General features: G+C 46.6%; 1 protein-coding gene and 1 non-coding gene across 3 annotated transcripts; both read right to left on the bottom strand.

Moving 5' to 3' along the window:
* Positions 1-131: 131 nt before the first annotated feature.
* KAT14 (lysine acetyltransferase 14) lies at positions 132-21,797 on the bottom strand. 2 transcript variants are annotated; one of them, XM_033055484.2, is made up of 10 exons: positions 21,292-21,797; positions 19,509-19,627; positions 14,469-14,590; positions 12,606-12,787; positions 11,661-12,077; positions 8,922-9,493; positions 8,283-8,419; positions 7,607-7,782; positions 4,384-4,574; positions 132-1,961 (listed from the first exon to the last, which is right to left on the bottom strand). In XM_033055484.2, exons 1-10 carry the CDS (start codon positions 21,545-21,547, stop codon positions 1,788-1,790), a joined length of 2,346 nt encoding a protein of 781 aa, XP_032911375.1. In that variant the 5' UTR covers positions 21,548-21,797; the 3' UTR covers positions 132-1,787. The 2 variants fall into 2 exon arrangements, with proteins under 2 accessions (XP_032911375.1, XP_032911374.1); XM_033055483.1 differs by having other exon boundaries at positions 11,661-12,080; positions 21,292-21,796.
* On the bottom strand, positions 4,735-4,897 carry LOC116994840. The gene has a single exon (XR_004417591.1). It is a non-coding gene; the product is annotated as a U1 spliceosomal RNA (small nuclear RNA).
* Positions 21,798-21,801: the final 4 nt, after the last annotated feature.

Genomic DNA, 21,801 nt, shown 5'->3' with positions numbered 1-21,801 from the left:
AGGGACATGAGGAAGTCCTTGTCTGGGTCAGTGGCCCACACACATCCTCTTAGGGCCATACTGGAACTCGCTAGATTCCAATGAAATAAGATAATGGAGAGACACCTTAACAAACACCATGACTACAGACAGGTTTTTCCAAGGAAAGGGCTTTAATTCCATTCATAAAGACATATATTTCTTTCCTTTCAAAGTCCAGCTAACTCAAAACATTAAGAACATTGAAAATTTTCACATAGTCATGAAACAGGCAGAAATGTGCATGGACATTCGGACACACAACCCTTGGCTGGGCTGCTTTCCCCTCCCACTGCCACTGGTTTTGTGTTGGTAGTGATGGACATTGGCTACACAAAAACACATTTTGTGTCCCTTTCTCTTCTGTTACCAAAATGAAGACTCCACTAGGGCAACTACTGCTGTAGTCAAGTAGCCAACAGGTACACACAGTACATTTATGACAAAAAAGTCACGTTTGGTATGCAGCTCTCTGTGGGCTTGCTATGAAAGGACCATCCCAGTGGATGTTAAAATGCACAGCCTGACTTTTGGTCAGTGCAGCTTTCTCTTCATCTGCACTGAGTCAGGGAAGGAAAAAAGCTGCTACACTGTGGAAAAGGACAAGAGCCACTACCATAAAAACTGTTTGGGTTGTATTTTCTAATTCTTGAGTATTTCTGTTTATTCTTTGCTCTCCTCTTTACTGATACTTAGAGCCTAGGTGCTTCCAAGAACTGGACCTGGGCCACCTCTGCCCTCTTCTCCCTCCAAGCTGTGAGCAGACTGCTTCCACAAATCAGAGCCCGCATTTCAAACATCCCCGCTGACTTTTGCTCTGAGTTTCCTCCAGCCAGAGCACCTGTAGCAGGAGGAGGTGGGTGCTGGAGACTGTGAGGCTGCTCTGTGGTTAGAGGTGTGCCCAAAGGGCTGGTCTGCCGGCCAAGAACCGGCAGAGAGGTGGAAAGATTCCAAAGACTTGATGTGGCAGCTGTGGTGCCCTGCCTTGCCTAGACGCAAACCCACCTGACACCGTTGCTGAACACAAAACACTGCGTACTACGAGAACTTCACACTGAGCGTGGGGCAAACGAGAAGGGAAGGCAGCAGGGAAGGAGCAAAACGAAGGTGTCTCCTCTGAGCCTTGTACTGGGGACAACAGGAATCTGAATGCTTTTCAGTATTCCTGAAACATGGTTCCAGGACTACTCATCTGGCATGTGTAGAACTTTCCTAAAGTTAACATCCAGCTACAGGCACCAATACCTTATTTCCCTTCACAGACTCAAGACAGTTCCTAACAAAGCAATCAAACCACAGAAACACTGAATGGTTTAAGTTTAGGTGTTCATTTTTGCCCATAAACAAAAACAAAGACAAAAAACCTGCAACATTTTTTGGACAGGTTTCAAAACTTGAAATCCATGGGGCCCCTCTGAAGTGAGAAACACTTTTTTTGTTTGGTATTTCTGTTTGTTTGCTAATGAGGCTCTCCAAAGTAACAGTGGCAGGAAAATACCCCATACGGAATTTCAATTTTCCAGTAGTTTGAGTATCCCAGTTGGCATTTCCAGGCCTCTCCCCTTGGAACACAGTAATCAATCCTCTTGGATTGTATTTTCCACATACAACGTCTCACTGTTGACATCTAAAGTCCTAGGGGTAAACACATCAGCCTGTTCCAGCTCTGCTGTGGCAGCCAACGTCCTCCACCTGGGGTAGTTGGGAAAGCTGGGGGAGTTTTTTGGATGGATTGGGCTTTTCCCAGCTCCCCAGACCCCTCCGGCAGCTCAGCGTCGCAGCCTGAGGAAGAAGGCGTGCTTGCACTCCTTGCTGTCCAAGGGGTAATACTTGTCATAAAAATCCAAAATGTACTCCTCGGTCTTAAATCCAAACTTCTGGTAGAGCAGCATAGCAGGGTTGCTTGCAGAGACGTGAAGGGTGACGTCCTTGCCCATGCAGGTCTGCCGAGGGAGGGGGAGAGGAAAAAAAAGGAGGTATCACTGCAAGAGAACGAGCCTCTGGGGGAATGCGGAGGTGAGGAGATTCATCAGCTCAAGGATCCAAGGTACTGAGGAAATGTGAGAAAAATTACAGGCCCTGGCCCAGGAGTTACCACACATAGCAACAGCAAAGGCACCACTGCTGCTGCTCCTCCAAGCCCTTGTTTCTGTGAAACATGGATTCTCTGACACTGAAAGCAGGTTTCAGGATTATAATTTGTCATCTTTCCATTGTCAATTGCTAAAGTAATTGTTAATTCAAAATAATTTTGGTGTACAGCCCTGATCTCAAATACAATGGCCTGAAGAAAAGACAAAACGTGCCAGAAGATCAGGCTCTGCACTCCTCCCTGTCAGCAAACAGAGCTGAGCTCTCTGAGACTGCCTGAGCACCTCTGTGCTGTCACACTGGAATTCCTGCCTATCCCACCCAGCTCCTCTCCCATCCTTCAGGGCACAGCACTCACCTCCTGAGAAGGCAGGAAATTCAGTTCAGACAGCAAATAATAACATGGCTGAAGTTACCTTGAAGATCCTAAATTCTAACCAGCAACACTCTGATTAAGATGCTTTCATCAAGAGTTTTAATAGCATTCCATGCATATTGAGTGTATTGTAACTCTTAAGTGGGAACAGTAATACCCTCTGGAAATCTCCAAGATAGAACATTCAAGGGGAAAACTCCCAGGAATTTAAGGAGGGAAAGAAAAAAAGAAATAATTGGAAGCCATTTTGGGGAAAAAAAATTTGAATGAGATCATTAAGAAAATGCAGTTTAGTCCTCTGGGACAGATGAATAAGAAGATACATTTTGACAGCAAAACCAGCCACCACCATTTGCATCAAAACATTTTCCTGTTAAGTTATGCTGCTCCCGAGAATTCAGCCCCAAACTCAGCACACTGTCCAAAGTCAGCAACCTACTCCTAATCCAAACAGCATCAGTGTCTCAAGCTACAAAGACCCCAAGCCCAAGCAGCTGCAAAGCAGCACCTGGAGACAAAGCAACATTATTCTACAGGACTAAACTCCTTCTAGCACTGTCAGAAAGTCAGCAACAGCAAAATAAACCTAATGTGACCTAAACATACAGTGCTGATGTCTCATTGCTAGTGTGCCTAATCAGATCAAATCTGTCATATCTGCTTGCCTTTCTTCAACAGGGAATTTCATGCAAGCAGGATTAGGTTAGTTGATGTGATACATCCTACAAAAGGGCGTGAGGATTTTCTGTGGCTGACTTGCCAACTCCAGCATCCCAGCTCTGCTGGAGAGAGAAGTTACTGAGAGTCCACCTGCTGGATCCCTGCAAACCTTGGCGCCTGTTCCCACTGGGTGTTGACATACCACATCAACAGACTGGGCTGAGGGCAATTTCCTTCAACACTTCACAAAGAGCTTCCTGGGAAATGCAAGGGGTGAGTTTAAAGAATATTGATTAGAGGCCTGTGTCAACACTGCAGAGAACTGTGCGGAGTTACCCTTGGGCGGCACAGGAGCAGAAAGTGCTTTTCCAAACCATGGATCAGTTTCCCCAAGGCTCTGCCAGTATTCTCTATCTTTCTTCAGCCAAATAAGAAAGAAGATAAAACAGTTTCAGTGGTGAGTTTTTTTGTTAGTGAAGCTCACCTTGACTACAACAAATGAAGAAATGTTTCCCATCGGCAGCTCTGCCAAGAGAGTTCAGGGAGTGGTAAAACTGTGGAGTTGGGCTCTGTAAAGCACACATATCTGCATATATACTCACAATTAAGCTGCCTTTCCTGCAATTTAATTAAAGAAAATCAATGGAATTAAGGCCACTTGAATAACAGTATTCATTCAGAGATTTAATGAAGTTTAACTCCTTTAACTCGCCCGTTCAGTTAGCTGAGATGAATTTTCCCAAGTACTCCTGTGGAACAAGGACCACTGCAAGCCAGTTTAAATAATGAGGTTGCAAACACTTTAACTCAGCTGTATTTGAACCAGAGTATAAAAGTGAAAGTGAGTGATTGAAATCAGTAAGTGATTTAATGCATGGAATAAACCTCAGGTGTAGTCAAGAAAGCTGCAATAATTCTAATTGACCCTGCCTACTCTTACTTCATTTTCTCCTTTAAACTCCCCATTTGCAGTATCCCTTTTACACAAATTACTGACCACTGAAGAACACAGAGTTAATCCCAAGACAGATGAAGTGTGCAGCATCCCTGTAATTCTGAGGACATGACCAGAAATGGTTGTTTTCCTAAACACATTTTAACTTCCAAAGCAGGAGCTACTTCCTCCCATAAACATTCACAAAAAGGGTTCTTACTCTCTAATATCTGCACGTGTGCACACAAGGAAGAAGTGAGAGCTGGTTCTTTGGCAGATTCACAGGATGATTTCATTTCATTACCTGGATAAGATGGTAAATCATGAAGGTCGCAATCCCAGCTCTTCTCCACTCAGGATGCACCAACAGGAAAGAGATGTAAGCTTCGTTGTACTTCACATCTGGCACCATAAAGCCAAAGGCAATGATAACTTTTTTGTAAAGGACAACAACACTGAAGTCTGGATACTGCAGGCACTCTGACAAATCAATTCCTAGGAAGAAAGGGAGAAACAGCAGTTGTAAGCATTGCAAACCAAAAGAAAAGTGTCATTGAAATCCAGGGGTTTAAGGCTTTTTAGAAACACTCCATCCCTTATTTCTACCTTTATTTCAAATTTATGATAGCAAGAGATCACAGCATCACAGAATAGTCCAAGGCCTCTGCTGGAGCAGTCCTCTGTTACTACTAATATCCAGCCAAATTTCCCACATTTTGGGAAATCCCAGGGGTCAGGACACCCAGAGTGCAGGGGATGAACCCTGCCTTGGGAAAACCAGTCGCCTGACCCTGGTGTCTCCCCTGCCAGGTAAGGATGAAGGGAAAAGATTATACAACAAAGCAGACAAAACAAGATCTGCTTAGCAGGGAAGCTTGTGTGGAAAAACTGACAAAACTGATTTCCTTTCAAATGACTCAAGGATGAAACTGAAAATCAAAACTCAACTCTCTTCAGAAGGAGCACACATGAAACTGGGCTTCAGCTTTGGTAGCATTGCCTGCTATGGAGTCTTTCTCCTGCCTGGAGCTCTTACTGCTCTTTCGTGCTCACTCAGCTGGTTGTGGAGCTGCACTGTGTGAGCCTGACCACAGCTTCCAAGGCTATCAAAACACCTGCTTTTAGCATGCAAATTCTCTAACCTGAGGGACAAAGTAGCCTCTCAGGTAGCGATGCTTCTGTGAGTCAGACTCTGGACACATAGAGGCTGGGAGATTGTTCCCTTGTCTAATCACTCTGCTCTGCAGTCCTAGAGCATCCACACAGCCCGTCAGCACCAAGCAGTGCAGCTCGAGGCACTGAACACCAACTGCTGGGTTATTTGTGTGGACAGATCCTAAATGAGATGCAAGACAGGAGATGTTTGCTCCAGCCTCAAGTTGGCAATTGCAGTAAGTTTGTAACATGGGGTAACAAAACTGCAGAGTATGTTTTCTAGTAATCACTCCTGATGAGATGCAAGACTTCATAAGGCACCAGGCCCCAAGAAGGGGGTAAGTTATTTTCTTGCTCGAGAGTAAGCTGGGTGGAGCAAGACGTGGGAGGGATCAATTGGCAATAGGGAGTGTGTTGCCTGTGGAGTGCCTTGCAGCGTGTCTGGACAGGAACACTCATTGCCCCAGGTGCTGGCATCTCTGCAAAGGTGCAGTTTTTCCTGTAGGAAGATGCTTAGCTCAGGATGGTTTACCACTGGAGACGCTTCCCACTAGGGAGAGGTTTCCCGTTAGGGCACCAAGGCACTGTGAGAAACAACACCGGGGAATGTCTCTTCCACCAGCTCATTTGCAGTCACTACCTGGAAATGCAGTTCTGCCTTGGGAGAAGCAAGAACAGCTCTGAAAGGAAAGACTTGGAAGGACAGAAGAACTAAATGCTGGCTTAATTATGCTTACCCAGTTGCATAACTCTGCCTCCCACCCCCAAGCTGTACCAGCTAAACTCTTTGCATCCAGGCTTTACCTCTCAAGCATAACTTACTCACTTCCCTCTTCTGCTAAAACAGAACTAAGGTGTAACAATCACATCCCAGCCTCAGAATTTTTTCACCATGGAAAAGATTTGGATTCCTGTTTGGAGACTGATGGTAGTGTCAGCTTTCTGATTTAATGATTTAATTCACAGTTGGGTGAAACACACCCATGCTCCTTATGTTAAATAAAACAGAGGAGTCCTGAAGAACTTATTGAAGGTACAACCCAGCTTAGCCAGAACTTCAAATGCATTATCAGGAGAGAAGAGACTATGACAAAGCGGTTCAGCCTCTGCTGGGATTGCAAGCGTCTCTCACAAGGTCCAAAACAGCTTGTAAAAGGAAAGGTGTGGCAGGTTATTTCCCCACACTGTACAATTTGCATAATGAATAGCAAAAAGAGCTCCTGCAGCATATAGGCACTGCTGAGCTACAGCCCTGCTGAATCACCATTGGCAAATCAAAACACAAAGCAAACAGTTACCTGGAATAAAGGCGTGTACTGTTTGTACTGGGCTTTTCTAAATTAGTCTACTGTGCTGTTCAATGATTAGAAACTGATGCATGCAGCAGATGAACATCCCTGTTATTATTTCACAAGAACTAAGGACTGCAGGCTCATAACTGCCCCCAGAAAGGGCAGCCATTATCCCTAAAGAACCTGCAGTTCCAGAAATGGCACAGAAAAATACAACCTAATCTTTCCCACACCTTGTAAATACTGAGGCTTGAAGAAATAAACAACATCACAGCAGAGTCTACAGTTCTAAAAGCAATTCATTGAATCACAAAATAAGCTGAGTTGGAAAGGACCCTCAAGGATTATCGAGTCCAACTCCTGGCCCTGCACAGGACAAGCCCAACAATCACACCATGTGCTGGAGAGCATTGTCCAAACTCCTCTTGGGCAGGCTTGGTGCTGTGACACTGCCTGGGGAGCTGTTCCAGTGCCCAGCCACCCTCTGGGTGAAAAGCCTTCTCCTGATATCCAACCTAAACCTCCTCTGACACAGCTTCAGAGTCATTCTACTGGGTCCTGTAATCACAGAAGAGATTGGTGCCTGCCCCTCTGCTTCCCCTCTGAGGAAGCTGCAGACCATGATGAGGTCTCCCCTCAGCCTCCTCCTCTCCAGGCTGAACAGACCAAGTGACCTCAGCCACTCCTCTTCTGACTTCCCAACTTTCCCTCTGACATAGCCAGCTTATGGCTATCAGGAAGAGACCTTCTCACAAAGGTAATGAACAGTAATCTCTGGTATAAAGCTGTTTATTTCAACCCCTGATTCTGCAAAGCATTTCACTGGATGCTTAAGTTTTGTTAACTACTAAATTAATTGGCATGTATTTTTTAAGTGCTGTGCTAATTAGGGTCTAATTGCCCAGTTCTAGTTCATCTCAAGAGACAAAGACACCAAACCCATGTCTCCACCTCAAATGCTTTCCTGTGACATCAGAGAATGGGTTTCTTCAACTGAAGAAAAATTTGGCCCAAGATCATGTTTTTTTTCTGACCAATACCACTTTTTTCTTGGAAACCCAAGCACTGGAGGAATCTTACCAGGCCAGAAGAATTCATGGCACATGGAGTTTATAGTGGGGATGTGATTAGGGCGAACATAGCAGTAATCAATGGGTGCTTCTGGCTCAGCCTTCCAGTTGAGATCATTTTTGTGTGGATTCGCCCGGATTTCTGCCAGCAGCCTGAGTTTTGGGGGCTTTGTCTCATAGTCACGTCTGCCAGGAACATGAGAAGGAAACACAAAAAGCAAGTGAGCAACAATAACTGCCACTGCAGCTAAATGGGTACTGCCCATGAAATATCTTCTGACATGCTCAACTTTAGAAAAAAAAAAAAAGGTCTTCCATTCACACAGAGAAACAGCTCAGCAAAAACACCCTTGTGCCAGAGGCCAGGACACTTCCCAGACCCACAGCATGTCCAGCCAGTCTTTCCTTACAGCATGAAGAAGAAAATTGCGGTTCAGACACAAGAGCAGGTGCAACTTGCATTAAATGGCTACAGCAATGCTCCCTTGGCCCTTGCCCCCTCTAGGAGATTCCCCTTCCCAATGCAATCTGCTTCACTACTCAGCTACATCAAACACTATCCCTTCAGGGTTACCATGGTGCACTGGGTTGTACTTTGAGGAGGAGTGAGGAGCACTGCCCAAGAAAGGTGTCCTCTCCATGGGCTGGCGGTGCACAAGCCAAGAGCAAGCTCAGACCCTCTGTACCTGATGTAAGGTTTAAGGACACGGGAGGTGTAAGGGCTGACAATACTGTGGTCTGTCAGCAGGTCTTCTGAGCCTACCAGGCGGTACAGAAACTTGGTTGTCTGCTGGCGATATCCCTTCGTGGCGGGCAGCATTGTCTGGATGCACAAAAAAATGCACAACAATTGCAGGAAGGTCAGTCATTGACTTAACAAGGGAATCATATGGAGGGAGAGTAAGGACCTTTCAGTGTGACAGGGCGGACTGGACCATGGTGGTCCCACCTTTGGACTCTGCTGGGCACTCCCAAATTTGGTGCCCAAACCTAGAAGTGCTGCAAGTCCTACACACATGAAAGAGTACCTGCCTGTTTAGGTACTTCCAGGCATCCACCACCAGCATTTGGGGAGGGCTGGAATACAAATACATCAACACTTGTGGTGCTGACACTGACAGACAGCAGTGCTGAACCAGCATGTCCCAAGAAGAAAGGGACTGAGGAGAGCATTGGTGGGGACAGAGCCCCAAGCCAAAATGAGTCTTGTTCACACAATCCTTTTCATTTTAGGAGTCAGATAACCTCAATGTGACACTGCTGGCTGCAGCAAAAGCTTTAAAATAACCAGTGCCAAAAACCAACTTAGATTCGGGAACACCCACCTGGTATCTGTCCAAGATCCTGAAGTCCTGACTAGTAGTTCTGTATGTTGCTTGCCCTACTGGGGACCTGGAGACACCACCTTCTTTGGCTCCATAAATCCCATCAACCAAGAGCAGTGCAGCATTCACAACCTGGTCCAAGTCAAAGAGTGGGAGTCCTCTTTCCCTCTTGGCCTGCCTGACCAGCAGCTTGCGCCTCAGCCTCCGGGCCTCCGGGGTCATGCTCAAAGCATTGGGACAAGCTTCCAGTCTCTTCAGCAGCAGCTTTTCTTCATAGATGCTAACTGAGGTGTGCTTGGGAACTCTGGGTTTGGTATCCTTCTCCAGCTGTGACTTCCCCTTGTCTCGTCCTCTCACCTGCAAGGGTGTGTTTGACTCTTCAGGATCTTCACTGTCACCTTCCATCCGTTCTGTTTTTTCTTCTTCACTCTCCACCTCTTGCTTGATCTGCTCAGCTGTCTTCACTTTTTTTCTGCTTGCTATCATGGTGCCAGCTCCAGTTGTCCCACTGGGAGGGGGCACATACTCTATTCCTGGGTCTATGACTCCATCTCCTTCCATCTCCTCATCATCTGTGGAACGTATCAAAATAATCCAGGGGGAAAGAAAAAATAATTTAAACATTGAAGCCCCATTTCAAAAATAGTTGTCACAGCATTTTTCTGCTAAGGAACAATAATGTGGGTTTACCCAACACGCTTCATTTTCTTATTTACTCCCCAACCTCCTGATTTTGGACAGGAGATGCTAAAAAGAGTCAAGACATAGAATCAATCCTGCTCCTAAAGTGTCTTGTAGTTTGGCATCTGGAAACAGTGCCCTCCTGGGCTGCAAGCACATGTTCATTGAGGAACGCTAAGCTGCTGAAAATCCCCAAAGACTGGGGATCAAAAAGTCAAGCTGGTGAGCTGTATCTTCCGCTAGCATACCCTGGAGGGTTCTGTCCCCTACAGAACCTCACTATTCTCCCTATCACCCAGAAGACTGGCTCCTTAAGGAACTAAGAGAATTCAGCCTGCATCACTGCTTTGCAATCTCACTGATATTTAGCATCCATGAATCAGCACAATCAAACTTATAAAATATCGGGACATTGTGGAAACTCTGAAAGACATTTCCAATTAGGGAAAATGAGAGGCCTTTCTCACTGCCTTCTCTTGAGAACAATCCTGTTCTATCCGGCCAAAGCAGCTCCTGTTCTGTTCCCGGGGTCAGCCCAGTGCCCCTCTCCCTGTCCCTCAGTCTCTGGTCACTCCCACCCTGTTTCCCTGTTGGCCCTTTGCCCTAAATCCACCCTTGAGACATCCCCATGTCCCCTGGTAATTGTTCTGATGCCTCTTCCCCACCCTGCTCATCCCATGTACTTAACCTGGACCCTCACAAAGTACCTTGCCTTTGTTCTCTGAACCATGGATGATGCCCACGCGTGGCTGCAATAAACATCTCTGTGAAACCCCTGCACAGGCCCTTCCCACTTCTTTACTTGCTATCCCCACAAGCAACTACCAAATGCAACAGAACATTACCATGGGAATAAAATTTCTCCCATGAATAACATTTGAGACAAAACTAGACCTGCTAGGTAACAGTGTACAGTAATTTCACAACCATAAGGTGCACCAGATTATAAGGCGCACCCCCGGGAATCGACAAACTTCCGAACTTTGTCCACATGTAAGGCGCACCGGACTATAAGACACACTTTTTTTTTGCAGCGAGGATCTGCATGCAACAAAGTAATAATGAATTAGCAACAATCACACCAGCCGTGCTGTCTTGGGCTACAATACAGGATGTGATCAAAGTTTCTATTCTATCACCATCTGTTGTGACCAGGTGGGGCAGTGATCCTTATCTCCGTGGGAGATATTCTGCTAATGGACCATCCATTGAAACCAGGCAGGGCATTGTTCTTTATCTTTGCACCCCCCCATTCTTCCTCCAGGCAGTTATCTTCTGCTAATGGCCCATTGAGTCCCACTGTGTGACTGATAAAATTCCTTCATCCAATTAAGAGTTGCTCCAGCCAGGGGGGAGAGCCCGGCCTTTCCTACCTAGATAAAAACTAAAATTCTGGGACACCAGGGAGGGAAGGATGAGTTGTGAAAAGATAAAGAACAATGCCCTACTGGTTTCAATGGATGGCCCATTAGCAGAATGTCTCCCATAGAGATAAAGATCACTGCCCCACCTAGTCACAACAGATGGTGATAGAATCAATACTTTGATCACATCCTGTATTGTAACCCAAGACACTTTGTCAGTGTTTGGGGTTTGTTTCGGCTGCAGTTCGGCTCGCAGGTCACACTTCCAGGTTGGCAAATTTCCGAACTTTGTCCATATATAAGGCGCTCCGGAGTATAAGGCGCACTTCCGGGTTCGGACCAAAATTTTAGTCAAAAGGGTGCACCTTATAGTTGTGAAATTACTGTAATCTGTGTTGCAATGAAATGCTTATGTTGAGCGGTCCAGCAGTTGCTGTGTGAAGTCTACCCGCTGTTTATTCAGGGTCTCTCAGAAAACAATAATGGGGGTTTCTTCTGGCCTTAGAACCTGGTGATAAAACTATGGAAAACCAGTCAATTCTCATACTCAACTAAGACAACAGAACATTGCCAGTTACTTTTCAGCTTATCCTGAAAGGATCCTGCAGCTCATTGGGAGCTTCTTTTTAAAAAAAATATTCCTAGAAAACTTGACCCGGTTTATCACTAACCTTCACCCCATTGTGGCTCTTACCATGGAACAGTGCCTGTGGAGGCATGACATCCGGGATGAGATCTGCTTCTGAGAGCAGACTGGGAGTGGCCGAGTGCGAGGCGGGAGTGCCGGGAGCAGAGAAGTCCAGGGATGGGGACGGAGAGGGGCTGGTCAGAGGCGTGCGGTCGGATGAGCTCAGGGAGGAGAAGTCAATGACCTCTCCTTTCTCCAGGACAATGTCGGGCCGGCGGCAGCGGCTGCTGAACTTCACGGGAGTGGAGGAAGTGCTGCGGTCCAGGAACCCAGCTGCTTCCTTCTGGGCTCTCCGAATGTCCTTGGCTTCCTGAGTGCGGGACCGCTTCTCCTTCAGCTCCATAGCTGACTCCACTGGATTGCGGCTCACCCGCTTCCGAAGCCCTTCCACAGTAATGATGGGATCTAGCGGGGGCTTGGAAGCTGCTAAAGAAAGAGTTTGCTCATTCTGAGCTCCTGCAGTCACTGGGTTTAGACTACACAATCAAAACCACACTGACTACAAAGCTTAAAAGATGGGTTTTTCAATGTGTACAAGAAATTCACTCTGGGACATGTAGGATTAAGGCAGTGTATGACTAAAGCCTCATTAAAGCCCAAATTTTGTTCCTCCACACAGAGGAGAATTAGCATCAAGTGACAAAAGATAAAAGACATTCCCCATGGTAAAGAGAAGTGGGAAAATTGTGGATTTCAGCTAAAAGAACCCAACCAAAACCATTCTGCACAAGCCTCAAAACGCTGTAAATCAGCACAATGGAAAAAGGTAATAAAATATAACAGGCTTCTCACACTACAGTGTATGCAGCATAGTTCTCTTCAGTCAATCATTACAGCAGAACAAAACTAAGGAACTGTCCATGCACACGAACTGGTTTCCACTGAACTTTTCCTCACGTCTCCCAGCTCTGGCCCAGCTAGGAATCTACACACTACTGGGGACAGAGTTACCTTTTGCCTTCAGTGCAGATGTTGACAGCTTCTCTCCTTCAGGTTTCAGTGTTGGGGGTTTGTTATGTACCAGCTTCCACCATCCTGGTTCTCCAAATTCCTGTGCCCCTGAACGGAAAAACAAGGGGCTCCCCACAGAAAGACAGCCAGCAACTGTGCTCCACCATGTTGAGGTCTTTTTCCTATGGTGAGAGAGAGGAATACAAGGGTCAGATCCCCAGTCACAAGCTGTGCTTCCATCCTGGACAGAGTGTTTCTGCCAGTGGTACTGACACACACTCACTGAACTACTCCTGAAGCACTTTTTTGGCCCCTTGGAGGCAGGGAGTTGCGTTTAAGCCTTTCCCTCTGCTGGGTAGTGCACTCTTACTGGGCATCTGAGCATTTTTTGTTCCTTTAGTAACAGGTCACAGGGCTAACTAAGATGTCACTTAGGGAGGAGGTAACAAGAAATAATGAAGAATTGCCCTTGTAGCCAATAACTGAGGTACTCCCTTGGACTCTGGATAATCAGGTTCATGCTGCAGAGTCTAACCTCAATTGCCCAGAATCTCAGGATTTCTTCTTGCCTTTGCACACCCCCCCATCAGAAACAACTGCACTTGCCAAGGCTCAGCTGAGTTGGTGTTCACTGCTGCCCAGGTGCTGCCCTTACACACCTTGGGGTACTGAACCTCAAAGGTAGGAGATCAAACCCAGCTGCCGCAGCCCAAAGTCTGGAGTGTTATAGTAAACCTGGATAAGCTGCACTTCAATAAGCCAAGGAAGATGATCATTGCACGGCTTTTACTGCTACACACACAATTCAGCTGTCTCTGTTCCATCAGTGGCTTGTCCAGGCAAGCGGGAAGGCTGTGTCTGAGGCCAGGAATCACCCTCTGAATTTTAATCAGAACAGGGAGCGCCCAGTTCCCAGGGCAAGTCTCAAAAGGTAGCAGCAAACCCTGGGAGACATCAGCTCCCTGAATGAAGGACAATGGGCCACCAGCTGCCCTCCTGTCAGGGTCCCTGTGGCTTCCAGGGAGTACAAAAGCTAACATTTCTGAGAAGAGAGCAAGGAGGCACAGACAAGCACTGACAGCAAAGCCAAAGACCAAATCTGGTTAGGAAGAAAGGCCAGATCTTACAACAGAGAAATCCCTGGGGAAGAAAAGAAGTCAATCAAATCTACAACTTCCAAGGATTGCTCAGTTCCTTTCCTGCCTCCACAGCACATGCATTAACAGTGAGGCTTGGGTTTGACAGCTTCAGCAGCTCAGAAAAAATGTGCTGATCACCTGGAAACGAAGGTTGCCCTTAAGGAGAGGGGCTCCTACTCTAAGAGTGCCTTTACACATAATAAAATGTTTCAATTGTTTTAACACCTACTATGTAAAAGCCATTTCCTTAAGATCCAAAACAATCAAAAAGGTGAGGCTCAGCTCTTCTTGAAGAACTTGGTCCTCTCGAACCTATGTTCCTTGCACTTTGCTGGGTCACATTTTTGTCCCTAAAGTTTGGCAATACCAGGATCAGCCCATCCATTGTGACTGTTTAGAAAAACTCTGTTCTTTGCAGGTTCACATGTTGTCTAAAGGAAGATAAGAAATAATCCCAAATACATTACTTTCCTGGGGTTGTTCTTCCCCAGGAAGAAATGCTGACTCTTTCTCAAGTGTACCCATCATGCCTGCATTCATATTCTCAATATTAAATCCTCCCATTTTATCACTTGTAAGGCTCAATAGAGATGTCACTAAATTAACCAGGATTCCTGTCCATCTGTACACAGGTAATTAATTAATTAATTAATTAATTTATTTATTTATTTATTTATTCCTTTGGCTTACCAGCCAGACCCTGAGGGAAACAGCATGTCTTTACCTGTTCCCTAATAAGAAATTCCAGTGTTTCTCAATAAAAGCACAAATGTCTTCTTTCCATCTGAAGTACCCCTGACGGCCTGTTCCTTCCAGAGACAAGTTGTACATTGCCAACATGACAACCTGCAACAGAAAGTGTTGGACACAAGTTAATCCCTTCTGCTTTTTCTGCTGAAAAGAACCCCACAGCTGCCACACACACACATAAATCTTTGCTCCCTCACAGATATCTTATTTTTGCAACATCTCATAGGCAACTTCTGCAATCCATCTTCTTCCTGGTTATGTGCTGCCCATTCATGTCTTTCTATTGTTAGATGCACATTCTTCCAGAGATTTCTCCATCCCAGGGGAATAACAAGCTGCCTAGTTATGCAGGTTTGTGCTGAGACACAAGAATTGTGCAGCTGTTATATAAATGAATTACAGTACAGCTGGGGTCTGAATGTAATGTGGCCGTAGGGAAACAGTCTTTCAAATTAAAAAAAAAAAAAAAGTCACAAGTAATGGCACAATCCAATACATCAGAAACAGTGTGACAATAGCCTTTCACACACTTCACAACCAAATTCACCCAGACCTGTTACATACCCGAACTAAAGGGCAGGTGAAAAGATGCTGAATAATATCTCACCTCCTTCAAGTCAATCTTGGGTTACAATACAGAGTGTGATAAAAGGTATCTGTTCTATCACCATCTGTTGAGGGTGGGGGCAGTGATCCTTATCTCAATGGCAGATATTCTGCTAATGGGCCATCCATTGAAACCAGGCGGGGCATTGTTCTTTATCTTTTCACAACCCATCCTTCCTCCAGCGAGTCATTTCCTGCTAATGGCCCATTGAGTCCCACTGTGGGACTGATAAAATTACTGCATCCCACTGGAAGTTGCTCCAGCCAGGGGGAAGAGCCCAGCATTTCTTACCAAGATAAAAACAGAGGTTTTGGCACACTAAGGGAGTCCCTTTCTCCACTGGACTCCAGAGGAAAACCGGATTTCTCCACATCACCACCGGACCTTTAGAGGCAAACTACACCTTCTACAGGAGCACTGCTCCAACTGAATCACATCTGTCACTGCAGGAGGATGCAGCCACCATGGAATGGGACTGCTACCAACACCCTGCCTGACAGGGTGTCAGGTTGTACTCTGACTTTGTCAGGGTTTGGAGTTTGTTTCTTTGTAGTACTGTATTTCTATTTTAATTTCCCTAGTAAAGAACTGTTATTCCTAATTCCCGTATCTTTGCCTGAGAGCCCCTTGATTTCAAAATTACAATAATTTGGAGGGAGGGGGTTTACATTCTCCATTTTCAAAGAGAGGTTCCTGCCTTTCTTAGCAGACATCTGTCCTCCAAACATTTACAAAATCCTAGGTGACCAACTATTAATTACACTTACTTAAATAATTTCAATTAATTTATTAGAACAAAACTAAAGTCAGCTAGGCTGACATCTTTCAACAATCACACAGCCTTGGTTTGGCAGTACAGTAATTTCACGACCATAAGGCGCACTGGACTATAAGGCGCACCTCCGGGAGTTAGCAAATTTCGCAACTTTGTACATTATATAAGGCACTGGACTATAAGGCGCACTTTTTTTTTGCCTCGAGGATCTGTGTCATGTGCAACAAAGTAACAAATTAGTAACAGAATCGGGCGATCGTGGGGTTTATTGGCAGGTGCTCAATTTGCAAACATTTTTTACAGACTGGAGTAGCCTTTAAACGCAGCCCCAGGCACCCTACTCATGTGTGGGCCCCGGCACTCCTGCCCACCCCCAGCTGGCGAGGCGGGGCTCAGGGCAGCCGTGGCTCGGGACTGCTTGGGACCGCTGTGGCGTGGCAGCAGCTTGCACTTCTGGCTTGGTTCAGGGTGGCCGCGGCTCATGGCTTCTGCGGCAGCCCGCTCCCTCCCTCCCCGCGCTGCCCCGGCGCTCCGGCAGCTCCGTGCAGCTCCGGGAGCCCCCCGCCCCCCTGGCGCTCCAAGTGCCCCATGCCATGCCGGGAGCCCCGCCCCTCTCCCTGGGCTTTTCCCCCGCACCGGCGCAGCCCCGATGCCAGCGCAGCCCCAATACCGGCGAGCTCGCCTCGCACCGGCGCTACCCCAATGCTGCCGGCTTTCCCCTCCCGCCCGGGCTGTGCTGCCGTGCTTTCCCCCCCATGCCCGGGCTGCTCCACCACTGCCAGGCTTGCCCTGTGCTGGCGCTGCCCCAGCCCTGCCCCGATGCCGCCGGGCTTGCCCCGCGCCAGCACTGCCCCAGTCACCAGGCTTGCCCCAGCCTGGCGCTGACCCAATGCCGCCGCCAGGTGGGCTCTGCTTGGGGCTGTTGCGGACTCGCACTTCCGGGTTGGCAAATTTCCGAACTTTGTCCATATATAAGGCGCACCGGACTATAAGGCGCACTTCTGGGTTCAGACCAAAATTTTAGTCAAAAGGGCGTGCCTTATAGTCGTGAAATTACTGTACTTCCAATAACAACTTGCATTTCACCCTCAGAGAAGTTCTGAAATCTGCTTTTCTTACGGAGATGGGTCTCCTCACAGTGGACCTTGGCTTTCCGGGATGCGCTGTCAAAGATGTAAAAATGAGGAAATATCGACAGCTTAAATGTCACCTTCAACCTATTTCTACCTCACAACCCCTCTCAGTTTGATAACTAATATTTTGTGGGTTTTAAAGTCATGTGGGACACTGTCTCAGGATGTCAAAAATAATTCTCTTTTCAACTGGCCAAAGATACGGATCTGAAAAAACACATACTCTGAAAAAAATCCAGAAATCACTGTCCCCATTCTTCCGGCTTCAGGTAAGTTAGTTTGACCACTTCTCTCAATTCCACTTATCCAGAAGCAGCAGCAGCCCTGGCTGGTGGAAGCCCAGGGAGGTGGTCACAGCTTTCCTCCTCACCCATTTTCATTTTGTCTGCCCCATCCCCATGGCACTCTGAAGAGACCTGGGCAATGCCAGCAACCTTTGCTTTCCCAGTCTGGAACTTGGTGAAACTCTGCCAGTCTGCCAGCACAGACCCCTGCCTACACCAACCCTTCTCCCTGCACCAGCCACCACAAGAAAGCAGTGCAGGCGTTACAATCAGTGTTTCAAATGACTTTACATGACGATAAGGCGGAGTGCCTTATGGGTAAGAATCAAGGAAAAGCCAACAAGGCTTAGATTTTCAACAATCTGACAGCTTGTCCTCAGGAAAAGTGGCCTCCTGAGCTGGTAGATGATGACAGGGAGCAGAATACCCATCCTGTTACTCAGGAGGAAGCAGCTGGTGACCTGTTGAGCCTCTTAGATGCTCACAAGTCTGTGGGACCAGATGGGATCCATCCCAGGGTGCCCAGGCAGCTCACCATGCTGCTCTCCCATCATTTACCATCAGTCCTGGCTCACAGGGAGGTATCTGATGACTGAAGGTTGGCCAGTGTGACACCCATCTGTAAGAAGGGCTGGAAAGAGGATCCAGGGAGCTCCAGGCCTGTCAGCCTGACCTCGGTGCATGGCAAAGTTATGGAACAGATCATCCTGAGTGCCATCACTTGGCACCTACAGCATGGATTTAGGAGGGGCAGGTCCTGCCTGACCAGCCTGATCTCCTTTTATGACCAGGTGACCTGCCTGGTGGATCCAGGGAAGGCTGTGGATTTTGTCTACCTGGACTCCAGCAAAGCCTTTGACACCATCTAGAGGGGCCTGGACAGGCTGGATCCAAGGGTGAAGTCCAACAATAGGAGGTTTAACAGGACCAGGTGCTGAGTCCTGCACTTTTGGCCACATCAACCCCCTGAAGTGCTGCCAGGGTGGGGACGGAGCAGCTGGAGAGAGGCCAGGCAGAAAGGGACCTGTGGCCACTGACTGATGGCAGACTGGACACGAGCCAGCAGTGTGCCCAGATGGCCAAGAAGGCCAATGGCATCCTGGCTTGGATCAGGAATCATGGCCACCAGGACCAGGGTAGTGATTCTTCCCCTACACTTGGCACTGGTAAGGCTGCAGCTCAAGCCTTGTGTCCAGTTCTGGGCCCTTCAATTTAGGAAGGATGCTGACGTGCTGGGGCACATCCAGAGAAGGGCAACAAGGCTGGTGAAGGATCTGGAGTGCAGATCCTATGAGGAACAGCTGAGGGAGTTGAAGGTGTTTAGGCTGAGAGGAGGATGCTCAGAGAACACCTTATCACTCTACAGCTCCTTGACAGGAGGGTGCAGCCAGATGGAGGGTCAGCCTCTTCCCCCAGGCAACAAGTGACAGAATGAGAGGACACTTCTTAGGCTGCACCAGGGTAGTTTTAGGCTGGACATTAGGAAGAATTTCTTCACAGAAAGAGTGACTGGGCATTGGAGTGGGCTGCCCAGGGAGGTGGTGGAGTCACCATCCCTGGAGGTGTTTAAGGAAAGTCTGGATGTGGCACTCAGTGCCATCATCTGGTTGACCATGTGGTGTAAGGTTACAGATTGGACCTGATCTCAAAGGTCTTTTCCATCCTAGCTGATCCTGTGATTCTGTGATATTCTATGAGACAACACACCACTAAGGGCCCAAAGGATACAAACAGATGTTATTTTGATTGTTCAGGTGTGCAAATGATTGGTACAGCGAATTCCAGCAAGGACTGATGCTAGTCCATAGGCAGTCAGGTTGGAGCTTTGTACCCAGGGAGCTGGCAAGCTTTCTGTTTCTATGCTGCCACCTCACCAGTTTTACATTTTCTTAGATACAAAAAACTGCTCATGGCTAGAAGGCAAATGGCTTTTATTTTGCTTTTCCAAACCTACTTGAAGCCATGAATTCATAAGCAACATAAGGGGAAGAAAAAAATAATAAAAGGAATGTGGTTTGTATGATTATCTGTTGATTTCCCTGCCAAATGCTGAAGTTCTCATGTGTAGGCAATCCTCAACTAATTAATTTCTGAAATTCATGCAAATGCTCCTTTGCCCAATACCTGAGCCTCCTTTTCTAGGTAGCATACACACAACAACCAACAATTTCAGGAAGTCCCACAGTTGTTCCTCTGGCACAAACATTTCACTTACTTGTTGCCATGTTAATCTCAGACGTTCAAATTGCTCCTTCCCATCTTCTGAGCAATCAGAGCAAGTAAATCTGAAAAAGTTATCTCCTTTGAGGTAGCTGAGCTGTTCTCTCAGTTGACCTAAAATGAAAAGGTAAAAATCAATTTTTTCACTCTTTTATAGGAAAAAGTACTGCAAAGGAAATTTGGATTTCTTCCAAGATCAGGTTTGTCTGAACAGAAATGGCAGAAGCACTGTAAAACCCCATGCCCCCGATGTCACAGGCTCTAATTCTGTTTTACTACAGCAGAGGAAAAAAGATCATATGAATCAGGGCTTCTAAACTCACCAGGAGTTAATTTACACAAACATGAACAATTGAAAAATTACACTGGAGCACAGGGAAACTGCTAAGACTACAGTGTCTCTGGAAAGTCACACTAAAAAGATTTTCACTACAAGGATGTCATCTCTTTACTCTGTAATGACACCAGATCAAGCATGTTTAACATATGGATACTCAGCTTCCATACTGAATTGCAGAATTCAAGTTGCAACTGTGTCTGATGGGAGAAAACCCTTCCACACTTGGTAGATTAAGAGAATTTCTAAATGACAATTCAATGTAGAAAAGTGATTATTTGCCTAAGCACTTTGGCTATTTTCACAAATGACAACTGAACTCCCTAGAACTGAATGATTATGAAAAAGCACAGTATCTCCCTCTGACAGCTCATTTATTCTGTACATTTGTATGTGGCTACTGTTGCTTTGCAGCTGGCCTTTTCTGCTCCTTGGATTTGTTCCACAACTGCAGAGAGGAACCTATTTGTAAAATAAAACAAGTTGAGTGTTGAATCAAGTGCTCCAGCATGAGACAGCTCATGCTACCTTTAACCCTGCTTCATTTCTTTTAATTAATACATTTCAAGTAAATATTTCCCTTTACTGCATAGTAATTTAATAGTCTGGTGCTGGTTTCATTACATTAACACCTAAACATTCACTAACACACCTTGAGAGGAGATTTTTACACTATAACTTTTGGCAAATTCTAAGAAGGCAAAAAGGGCACCTAAACAGTTCTAACCACAAACAAACAAACAACAAAAAACACCCTACAAAACCCCCACACCAAACAAAAAACCCCCACCAAAGCCAACCAATGTTTAGCAATATCTGGCTTTTGGATGTAATAACAGACCAGATAATCCAGAATTTAGAAAGTAAAGTTGTCTTTTGCCCTGCTAACAGCATATATGTTATGTCAAGTGCCAGAAGAGAGGCATCAAATTCTGCAGCTTGCTCCTAACACCCCCCAGAGTTGACTGCTGAAGGCTGGGCATGTTTCTAAGCCAACTTAAATTCACATTATCGGGAAAACATTAAGGTCGAGATTTAGCCATATGCTCCACACATGCAACAAATCAACAAGGATGGAAAAAAAGTAACACACAAAGTCATTTTCCTCCCCAGAGCTTTACAGCAAGCGTCATTATCTGAGTGAGCAGAGGTCAGGTCGCTTGGCCCAAGCCCCTAAAGAGCTGCAAGAATTGTGAGGGTGGGCACATTTCTGAACTTTAATGTCCCCTACTAATTGAAGAAGACTTGCTTAGAAAGAGCACCATCTCTGGACAGACACAGTTCCTGGAATTAAGTGTCCAACACAGCCCCTCCCAGCAGGCATCACCCACCAGGACAGAATGGGGCACAGCCTAAGGAGCTGTGAAACAGGAACCCAGGACAGCACCAACACCTTGCAAACACCCACCACGGCCAGGCACAATACAACTGGCAGCCTTACTTGCTGGGATCCACTTCTGGCACTTCTCACAGTAATAGGACATCTCCTCCATCCAGGACACTTCACCCTCGTCGCTGTTCAGGGAGTCCCCGCTCTGGTCGTGCGATAAATCCACGGACGCCTGGTCCTCGGACTCCACGATCAGGAGCGTCTCCCCTTCCACCTCACCCTCCTCCAGGCCCTCGGAGGTGGAGGTCCTGGTGGCTTCATCGTCGTGGCGGCTGAGCAGCCCACTCATGTGAACGTTGTTGGCCATCCCAGAGGGATCTTTAGAGGGAGCTTGCACAACGAGAGGTTCCTCCCCACCTTCAGTCCAGATGTGCCAGCCAAGTCTCCACAGTCCAAGTACCAAGCACAGAGGAAATGGGCTTTTGTCTGCCCTAAAGCTTTAGAGGCTGGGTTGTAACTCATACAATATAACCAGTCTTTCACAGATTACCTCTGTTTGTTAAAAAACCTGCAAGAAGTGAGATGCAAACGACCTTCAAACCTTTTTAATCAAACTTCTGA

The sequence above is a fragment of the Catharus ustulatus genome, chromosome 3, assembly GCF_009819885.2.
Source record: "Catharus ustulatus isolate bCatUst1 chromosome 3, bCatUst1.pri.v2, whole genome shotgun sequence".
In the NCBI taxonomy this organism is placed as follows: domain Eukaryota; kingdom Metazoa; phylum Chordata; class Aves; order Passeriformes; family Turdidae; genus Catharus; species Catharus ustulatus.
Note: the sequence above shows the minus strand (reverse complement) of the source record. Positions and strands in the feature narration are given on the sequence as shown.

What these genes read in the sequence shown, in the direction of transcription:
- KAT14 (XM_033055483.1), bottom strand. Translation starts at nt 21,547, where the DNA reads ATGGCCAACAACGTTCACATGAGTGGGCTGCTCAGCCGCCACGACGAT. An exon ending in TCCACAGGCACTGTTCCATG is followed by an intron (nt 9,494 to 11,660) that starts GTAAGAGCCACA and finishes TACGTTCCACAG; the next exon opens with ATGATGAGGAGATGGAAGGA. An exon ending in GTCCTTAAACCTTACATCAG is followed by an intron (nt 7,783 to 8,282) that starts GTACAGAGGGTC and finishes TGTTCCTGGCAG; the next exon opens with ACGTGACTATGAGACAAAGC.